Source organism: Mangifera indica, chromosome 11 (genome assembly GCF_011075055.1).
Source record: "Mangifera indica cultivar Alphonso chromosome 11, CATAS_Mindica_2.1, whole genome shotgun sequence".
Lineage (NCBI taxonomy): Eukaryota > Viridiplantae > Streptophyta > Magnoliopsida > Sapindales > Anacardiaceae > Mangifera > Mangifera indica.
In genome coordinates, this window is record NC_058147.1 from 2,549,961 (window position 1) to 2,560,572 (window position 10,612).

General features: G+C 35.7%; 2 protein-coding genes across 2 annotated transcripts; both read left to right on the forward strand.

The window, feature by feature from the left end:
• The first annotated feature begins 3,393 nt into the window (after positions 1-3,393).
• Positions 3,394-6,674, forward strand: LOC123229342 (ent-kaurene oxidase, chloroplastic-like). Its single transcript, XM_044655108.1, has 8 exons — positions 3,394-3,613; positions 3,754-3,914; positions 4,819-4,980; positions 5,081-5,221; positions 5,304-5,558; positions 5,632-5,796; positions 5,881-6,075; positions 6,152-6,674. The coding sequence occupies exons 1-8, from the start codon at positions 3,451-3,453 to the stop codon at positions 6,461-6,463; spliced, it is 1,554 nt and encodes a 517-aa protein (XP_044511043.1). The 5' UTR covers positions 3,394-3,450; the 3' UTR covers positions 6,464-6,674.
• Positions 6,675-7,496: 822 nt separating this feature from the next.
• On the forward strand, positions 7,497-9,702 carry LOC123229343 (dof zinc finger protein DOF3.4-like). Its single transcript, XM_044655109.1, has one exon. The coding sequence runs from the start codon at positions 8,558-8,560 to the stop codon at positions 9,323-9,325; it is 768 nt and encodes a 255-aa protein (XP_044511044.1). The 5' UTR covers positions 7,497-8,557; the 3' UTR covers positions 9,326-9,702.
• The last annotated feature ends 910 nt before the right edge of the window (positions 9,703-10,612 follow it).

Consider the following 10,612-nt stretch of genomic DNA (forward strand, 5'->3'; position numbering starts at 1 on the left):
AATCAAGACTGCATGATTGGCACTAACAGATTATACAAAATAATATTTTTATTAATAATAAAAAATAAATTATTAAAATAATATTTTATTTGTAATAACTAAACGCCATCTAATTATCATCTATTCTTCTTTGAATTTTGTAATTTCACTGATGACAATGGCATGTCCACAGGGAGCATTGCTCAATGTCTTCTCTGCCTGTGGTCCTTAGTGGAGATCAATGGGATTTTAGGTCACTTTTAGTTTTATATTCCTGAGCAATAATGGAAAAGAAATGTGGGTAATGAATAGAGAAGATGGTGCTTTTTTGCCTTTTATTTTTAGTTGAATGGCTTTTGCTTATAATGTCAAATTTAATCTTTAACATAAAGTGTTCATCAATATCTATGTTAGTGGGGTTGCTACAAAATTTAAAGCTTGATATTTAAATTTTAGTTTTCGAGATGAGACCAGCAGACGGACAGACAGAACAGACGGCCATTCTAGTGTCTTTTCTTATTCTTTATTATAGCCATAATAATATGAGCTATGTTTCTGGGCGGAGTGAAGCTTTATTGGCTATTTCTCCAACAAATCATATGCCATACCATGTTTTCTCCTGATCCCGTTCCTTGATGATAATACTAAAAAGAATTGACTTTGAGACATGTTTAACATATTTTCGAATGGGCTTGGAGGCCCAACTAATAAATCAAAATTCCAAAGCCTTCAACTATTTCATGACCCAATTAGTATTCCCTGCATATGTAGAAGCCTAACCTCAAGAAGCCAGGCGGACTCCCTACCAAAAGAGGCCCACTCAATTACTGACAGCGGGAAACCCACTCCTGGCTGAGGGATTGATTTCATCCCATCCTCACGTGATTGAGAGAGAATATTAGGGATAACATGAGTATTAAGAGGATTTATAGGCACTAACCATTTTAGGGTGGATTCGAGACTAACTAGTTTTGATGATGATTTAGATATTATTATAATATTAATAAGGTTTTATAGATATTTTAAGAGTCGTATATGAATAACAGTTAAGTTCATCTCTAATACAAATAAACTTTATTTATTAATATTTACGACACAATGAAAACTCATATATACAAACTTGGAGTCTTCAAGGTGTGTGGCATGCTGGTTGTTGACCATGGTGATGCTGGTGGTGTTGAGTTGTCTCAAAGGTTGTTGACCATGGTGATGGTGTTGATAGCCATTGACCATGGTGATGGTGTTGATAGCCATTGACCATGGTGGTGGAGATGGTATCAAGTGAAGGAAGAATAATATGGCAAAAGAAAATTCCAAGAAGAAAGAATACTGATAGTGTTGGGAATTAGGCACTAGTTACACTATCACATAATTTTTTTTCTTTTTTTATTATAATTTATATATAAAAATTAAATAAATAAAATTACTTAAATACATGAAAAATTAAAAAAAAAGGCCGAATATCAATTTAACATAATAATTTAGTGCCAAATAGCCATTCTCTCACCATAGAATTATAATCTTCTATCCCAATAATTAGTAAAACTAGTAAAATATTAGAACTTTCAAAGTAAAAATCTCACTTCGAGTTTTTAACCACGTTTATGAAATTTTGACTTAATCAATGTAATGATTATAAATCCAATAACTATATCTCACATTTTTCTGTCTAACAAATATAAACGGGGTCTCTGATTGTAAAAGAAAAAAAATTATAAACTTCTCATTTAATCATGTGACCAGGTGGATTAATTGATAGATCCCTGCATGCCAACAACATTAATATTATTACAAAGTACTCCACCGTCCAAATGAAGACGGTTAATCATATTTTCACCTGGTAAACAATAATATTCTATAATTAATTGGAGGGGCCAAATAGTCATTAAATTTTCTTCAAGATTTTAAATTCTCAAATATGATTATACTTCCAACATTAATATTTTTATCAGTAAAATATAGTCATATCTGATTTGTTTTCGATATGCCCGGTCGATTGGTAAAATATGTTAATTAAATAAATTAATATATATTTATATATTTTATTATGTGATTAAATATTATTTTATTATTAATTTAAAATTATTCAATCACAAGATGATATATATAAATATATATTTAAAATAAATAAATATAATTTATTGATTTTTTCGGTCATTAAACAGTAATGTGAATCATTGAATTGGTAAACAAAATTTTATCAAATCTGTAGATGTCGACGTCTGTTGGGCGTTAGGTTAAAGATTAAGATGGATGATTGAAATATTTAACATAAGTCATATGTAGATGTCGACGTCTGTTGGGGATCTCAAATCTGTTGATTCCTATACATTGTCTGAGTCGTCCCTTTGTCCCTACTTTCACCAGGTCAATGCTCCATTTGAAGAAGGAATTCCATATATTGGTGAGGCCAGATAGGGCTATTTTTCATTAAGTTTTAATATAAAAGTAAATATATACGAAGATTTTAAAATTTTAAATACTTATTTATAATTAAATTTATATTAAAAATCTCAATTAATATTAGAGATAAAATTATTATTTATTAAAAAAATTAAAATTTTATCGTATTTTTTTTTTAGGTGAAAAAATCTCATAATTTATTTTAAAGAAAGTTTTCAAATTTTATAAAATAACTATTTTACTCTTAACTCCTTAGATTTTTTTTCTCCCTTTTCTGATAACAACGATCATTTAAAGATGAGACAGAGAGCTAATAACCATCTCCGGTAGTTGAAGAGAAGAAGAGGTATCGTCTTTTTGTCAACGGAGATGTCTCTTCAGTTCTTGGAGATGGTTATTAGCTGTCTATCCCATCTTCAGATGATTATAGTCGTTAGAAATGTAAGAAAGAAACCTAAAAATTAGGAATAAAATTATTATTTTTTAGAATTTAAAAACTTTAAGTAGGAGAAAAATTATAAAATTTTTAAATTTGGAGAAAAAAATATGATAAAATTTTAATTTTAAAATTTTTTTTTCAAAAATATAAATTTAATTGAAATTTTTAATAAAACTTAAAAAATAAATAAGTGTTAAATTTTAAAACTCTATAAATATAAATATGTATTTATTTTCTTATTAAAACTGGGGAAAAAATAGTCTTTCGACCTATTGGTAAAAGCCAGAAGAGAATCTTTTCTAGCAAAGAAACAGCAGGGCGAATTAACAGTCCAGACAGGCGTCACAACCCTGCCTCATTTTTTACTCAGTGGAGGTGCCCACGTTGAGTACTTCACCCATCTTTTCACATAGCCACAGAAGCTTCATTATTGAGCCTAATCAATGTGTAACAACTCTTTAATTATTAATTATTATCTTTCTATTTCTGTCAATCAATAAATTAATTTACACTTTTGTTGCCATTTTTTTTCTTATTTTATACTGATGTTATCGTATATATTAGTGCCAATGGTTTGTGTCTAGATCCACTGTGAGTGTTGGACTCACTCATTTCTCTCTATAAAATCAATGGCCCCTGCGGGGCACATGGGTCAATCATGTATGACAGTGCCTTTTGCCTCCTCCATTGCTCTTGGTTGTATTTCTTTGTTGGTTCTCTTGTTCTTCATTAAAAAATCTAAGTTCACTCGAAAGAACATGGAGTCTATCATCAATCTTCCAACTGTTCCAGGTACCTTATATTGTTCATTCTGCTATTTCCTTTAGTTGATGTTTGTTGGTGTCATAAAGTTTAGATTTTGGTCACTTGGAAAAGATGTACTGAATTTTTATTTTTATGTGGGGTTTTGATGGATGAATGGGTTGGTGCAGAGATTCCAGGGCTGCCTTTGATCGGGAACTTGTTACAGTTGAAAGAGAAGAAGCCACATAAGACGTTTGCTAAGTGGGCTGAGAAATATGGACCGATCTATTCCATCAGGACCGGAGCTTCTACTGTTATTGTTCTTAATTCAACTGATGTTGCCAAAGAGGTCACCTTTCTTTCCTCCTTTCTTCACTTTCCTCGTCTTCATTTAAACATATATTGCTGGTTCAGTGTAATAGCTGATCAACAATCAACTTTTCTCTTATAAGTACTTATTCTATAATTCTATTGCAACCCTTAAATTTCACCAGAAATGGGTTCAAGAACCTCTTTTTATTCCAATTTCTGAGCACTTACTCTCTTATTCACTTCAGGTATATGGGGTACTACTTTTTGATTAGGTGAAACACATAGTTTATATCATGTTAATATTTGGCATATTGATCTCTGAACTATACTTAACTTCCTGAAGCTTTTGTTTAAGGTTTTTTCTATAGGCCCCTTCTTAGTGCTTGCAGTGTGCTAATGTGCTGGCTAGCCTGTCAAGTTTGTTTGTAGGACTGATCTTGCAAGCAATGGCAGAACCATTTATCCAAGTTCTTGCATTGTTACTTGAAATTCTGAGCCATTACAGCGAATGATGTGCATCAGAGTTTGATCAGGATTCAGGAACAGTAGTATTCTAGAGTGAATATTAATATATTTCGATGCTCAACATCAAATGATGACTAATCTTAGTGCTAGATTCTTAAAAAGGAGCTTACAATGTTTTTAGTCATCTTATGTTTGCATGCGCAAAACTGATTGCCCAAGCCTACATTATGAGCAGTTTGTTGAATTTGTTTGACAATGAATTTTCACAACTGGGTGTGGGCTGGGATGAGGGAAAATCTGAACACTGGCATTACAAATATTAGTCATCCTATTGTTTAATATCTAAAATGTTTTGTGTTATTATTATTTTTAATCCAAAAAATGCAAATAAGCTGATAAATATGGCGTTTTATTTTTTGCAAAGGGTATTTTGAAATCACAAATAGTTGCCAGTTCATGTTTCTCGCCTGTTTCAGGCCATGGTAACCAGATACTCATCCATTTCGACGAGAAAGCTATCAAATGCCTTGAAGATTCTCACTGCTGATAAAACCATGGTTGCAACAAGTGATTATGGTGAATTTCACAAATTGGTAAAACGATGTATTCTGACAAGTTTATTGGGTGCAAATGCTCAGGTCTGCTGCTACAACTTTCTCTTCTTTTTATTGTGTGATTTATGTGTTATATCAATTCTGTTACCAATATTAAAGTTGGGTAAGTCCTTGTAATATTCAGAAGCGACATCGACCCCTTAGAGATGCCATGATTGAAAATTTATCAACCCAATTTCATGCTCACATCAAGAATAATCCTCTGGAAGCTGTGAATTTCAGAAAGACGTTCGAGTCTGAACTTTTTGGACTATCAATGAAAGAAGTGAGTTTATTCTTTTCCTCATAAATTTATGTTAACTGTGAGACTTAGTTAAAACATGATGAATTGATAATGGAATTTTCAGGCTATAGGAAGGGATGTGGAATCAATATATGTGAAGGAGCTAGGCATCACTTTGTCAAGATATGAGATACATAAAATTTTAGTGCTTGACATGATGGAGGGCGCAATTGAGGTGGATTGGAGAGACTTCTTCCCATATCTCAAATGGGTTCCTAATAAGGGCTTAGAGATGAAAATTCAACGATTAAGTTCTCTTAGACATGCTGTGATGAACGCTCTGTTGAGTGAGGAGAAAAAACGAATTGCTTCCGGAGAGGTAGTCTTCTCTTGCTTTGACTGTTTCTTTCATCTAATAGGCTTTATTATGTAACTTGGTTCAATCTCAACAGGAACGAAACTCTTATGTTGATTACTTGTTGACTGAATGTAAAAACTCACTAACGGAGCAACAAATAAGTATGTTAGTCTGGGAGACAATCATTGAAGCTGCAGATACTACTTTAGTTACAACAGAATGGGCTATCTATGAGCTTGCTAAGGATCCAATCCGCCAGGTTAATCGATAACCAGTCTGTTCATTGTCATGGTTTTCTATGTATTGTAATTTCACTTCTAATGATTCCCTTTGTGTACTACAGGATCTTCTTTTAAAGGAAATCCAAACTGTTTGTGGGTCAAACAAGCTTACAGAGGAAAACATATCCCAGATTCCTTACCTAACTGCTATATTCCATGAAACTATAAGGAAGTACAGTCCATCTCCAATGATTCCTTTGCGGTATGCTCATGAAGATACTGAAATAGGAGGATACTTTATCCCTGCTGGCAGTGAGGTTGATAAATTATGATTTTTTTTTTTCAAGTTCAGTTTGTTGGCAATACTAACTTTTATGTTGTTACTTTGAATAGATTGCCGTAAACATTTACGGGTGCAACATGAATGAGAAACAATGGGGAGATCCTAACGTGTGGAGGCCTGAGAGATTTCTTGACAAAAAGTATGATCCCATGGATCTGCACAAGACCATGGCCTTCGGAGCAGGAAAGAGGGCCTGCGCAGGTTCTCTTCAGGCAATGTTGATATCTTGCACAGCGATCGGCAGGTTGGTGCAGGAATTCCAGTGGAGACTAAGAGATGGTGAGGAAGATGATGTTGATACTCTTGGCCTCACTACTCACAAACTTCATCCATTGCATACACACATAAAGCCCAGAAATTGATAACTGGAAAAGCACCTCATAGAAGACTCATCCTGTTTCTCTACTCAGCTTGGAAACATAGGAAGTCTGTTTACATAATGATGTCTATGGAGTCAATAACCATTTTGGACTGTTAAGTTTCATCTTAAGAATTATGCGTTACTGCATTGCTGATTAAAAGGACTGTTTCTTGTTTAACTTCGTTTCTATGAGATCGTTCATCTTTTATTTACTAAACTTGCTGCTTAGTTTATTAGGATTTCTCTTTGATCATGCTTTTCAAGTTTACAGTTCAATGGGATTTCATGGAAGGCCATGCCTGACACCCCTTGGAAGTCAGGAATTTGTTGTCTCATCCCGTTTTTTTGTTGTCGTTGTTGTTTTTCTTGTCATCCTTTCCATTCTTCTATCCATTCCAGCAACCATAGCAAAGACATCACATGGAATCATCCAAAAACCCTAGTTATTAAGTTCTAGAACGGAAAAAAGTTACAAGAATTATACGGGTATGGCTAATACGACTTATTGTCAATTAAACATTTAAAAATATGATTATATTAATCCTAATTTTGCTACTTTTCTGGATTATTTAATTAAAATTAATATAATATTTCAAATTTAAAGTATTCATTTGACTAATAAGTCTAATATAACACCAGTCATAATCGGGTCAAGTTATATAATCTTAAAACTTCTGCTGGCGAGGGGCCCTTGAGTATGGAGGGTCGAATAGTCAAACCGTCCCACCCGCATGGACGACCAATTTCTTAACAGATCAGTTTGATTGTGATTGACGTTTTGAATACAAGTACCCAGTAGTGATTTAGAGTTGAGCAGAGTCATCAGACAGTCACCAGTCAGCTTCGTCGCCTTGGTTGCTCCTTAATTTTGTTTTGTCATTATCAGGAAAATTGTTATCCGGTCGTACATTAGTCTGGGAATTGAAAGCAACAGGACAAACCTTGTGTTGTCTCTGTCAATGAAATTACAACACAGTTTACGTTACCATATGTAATCCTGTTTGCTGCTGGGCACAATGAAGACGTAGAAATTTGAAGGAAAATCCCTCGGGCCTCTATGTTTCTCCAGCCAGACTCACAGGGACCGTCGAATAAATGAAAGAAAGAGGAGGTAATTTCGTACAAATACAGTGACTTTCTTAAGCCGACAGCTGATGGAGGCTGGAGCAGTTTGGGTGCCAGACTGTTTCCAGGAAAATCACCTTGTTGAATGACACCTGTGACACAATGGCCAAACTTGCAAGTAAATGAGCCGTTTGTCTGTGGGGCTGCAGTGGCTTCATGCTCAGTTTGTCTAGTCTTCTACTGCAACACCAAAGTCTGAATTTAGGTCAGAGTTTAAAGGAGAGCAAGTCTCCGGGTTAAGCCACCTCCCTTCCCTCTACTAATCTACTAGTATGTAGATAGATAAAACAGAAGGACAAAATAAAGAAGCAGAAATCAAAGAGGCCGAGAAATCCGGTAAATAGAGAATCTTTGGTGGGCAAGGAGAAGGGGAAAAAATAGGAAGGCACAGCCACTCCAGCCTCGTCGAATTAGCGGGCAACCCAATTATTGCTTCCCACGCTTCCCGACATCAATGATGTTGTCGGTCTTCTTCGATCAAAACTTCATTTCTTGACATACACCGGCAAACTGTTCGGAGACGGGCTGAAATTTGACTACTCATCGTCTATGTATGGCATGGGGAATACGTTAAGTCTGCGCCTATTTCCCTCTGAAGTAGTTTGCATGCACTCTGTCATGCAGAATGATAAAACAGGGCAACCTGGGAAATGATAAAAAAAATAATAAAGTACATTTACTGGAACGAGGAACAGAGGGCCTATCTGTTACTTTATATTACACAGTTTTATTCCAGTATAATAACCCACCACCGCTCACAAGCCGCCAGCCAAGGTGGCGCAATTAAATACTAGCCCTTTCACATATTTATGTTCTCGGTTATTGTCTTTCACTCATACAATTAATTTAAAAAAAAAAAAAAAAAACTTCCCACTACTTCTAAATACCCTCACTTTCCCTTCTTTTTCTCTCAACTCTTTTGCATCTTCACTTGCTTCCTCTCGCAACTTTCTACCACCATAGCAACAAAATGCGTTCAGATGTTAGTGACCGGAAACTGGGAAGAACCCAGAACTGGATGAGCACACAGCCACCACTGAAGATGGCTGAATCACTGCCCTGCCCAAGGTGCGACTCAACAAGCACCAAGTTTTGCTACTACAACAACTACAACCTCTCTCAGCCACGTCACTTCTGCAAGGCCTGCCGTCGCTTCTGGACTCATGGTGGCACCCTCCGAAACGTCCCCGTTGGCGGTGGAACCAGGAAGAACTCTAAGCGCACTCGCCCTTGTTCTTCTTCCGCTACTTCAGCAGCCAACTCTTCTTCATCCACTGTGACCCATGAGCCCCTGCCCGTCTCTACTAACCCTGTTTCTGGTTTGCCCTCTGTTAACCCTGAAATTGCTTCAGTTTCAACAGCCGACGTTAACCAGCTGAACCTCAACGAGAATGTGCCTGAGAGTGGCAACTTTATTGCGATGTTGAGTAGCATGCCAGGCCGGAACATAACAACCCCTGACGGCTTTAACGGGTATAGCCTCGGATCAAGTTTTGAAGAATTGGGACTTGGCTTTTGTGGTACACGCGCTTGGGAGATTCCTGGAGCTGCTTCTGCTTATGCTGGTGTTAATGAAACTGGTTGCACTGTTGGCGGTGTTGCAACGGGTGGCGCTGCTTCCGGGTGCACCAAGTGGCAAATAATGAGTGATGAAGGTGGTAACGGTGCTTTGGCTGGAGAAGACTACTTTGTTTGGTCCGGTCGTGCCATATCCACACCAGGGCAGAGCCTAAAATAAAGCTCCTTAGAACTTCAATGTTTCAATTAAATGAAGGGTTTGTCTTTGTAATCTTCTTTGCGTTTTGGGGTGGGCTTTGAGTTTGGTCTTTCATGGTTGCGGGTATAATAGACCATACGTAGATTATATAACATAATAGAAATAAAACGTGACTCAGGGACTCAGTTCAGGTGGATTGAAGTTTCTTTTTTGACAGGGAAGTAGTGTCCTTGCTTCTTTATTAGTGTTTCGTTTTCATGCATGGCTCTGTAAATCTTCACATCGAATCGGTGGAAGAAAATTAGAGTAACAAGTTGTGAATGGATTTGTAGTTTGCAAATTGAGTAAAATTTTCTAAAATCTTTGATAATGTAGAAGTAGAATTTGCAGTTTCGTTTTCTAAGAATGTTATGCAGTGTAGAGTCGGTAGCCGAGTAAAGAAAGTATATTCAATTTGCAGACGGTGCCGCGGTGGGTAAACCTTGAATAGCGTAATATTACAAGGCCGCTAAACTTATTCGTAAATTAAGGTTGCCAAATTACTTGTGGAAAACCAATAGAGGACCAGCTATGAGTCATGACAAGCCACCGACCACAGGACTTGAATGGTAATGAATGGGAAGACCAAAATCTAACCACCACTGGGTGACTTCAATAGGTTTCTCTTTGTTCATAATTTAATTCATGTATATCAGTTGACATTGCTCAATCAATTTCATTGTTAATTATTTCTTAAGATTTGTTGCTTTTGGCTTATCAAACAGCCAGCCAGGTGGGTATCTTAGGAATTGGAACTCCCACATTTATTTGTACCATGAGTTGTGCTGTGCCTGTGCTCCATAAAATAATTTGGTGGTGTCATTATTATTAATTGATTTCTGTCTTAAAAATTATATCCATATATTTGCATGCGCAAATTAAGTGACCCTCAAACTGGAAACAGTTGTTCTAGTGCACCTGCAACTCAAAAGAAATGGGTCATGATGTTGTTTGAATTATACCTCAAATTATTCGTATATAATAATATATTCAATTTTGAATACTCAATTCAATATTTAAATGTTCTGTTATCTTATAATTAAGTATACATTATCTAAATACTAAACAAATATTTAAAATTGAATATATATGATAGCACTGCTCGTATCAGTATACTGATAAATTGCTTGTATCAACCTCGGATGCATTTAATGTAGAACTCCATAGTGTAGTATAACTATAATCTCTCTCCTTGGTCGCTGGATTCTTCAAATTTGTTGGGATGGTAAATGCTGGGCTCTTCTACTGCAATTTCCATTGACTAGCTAG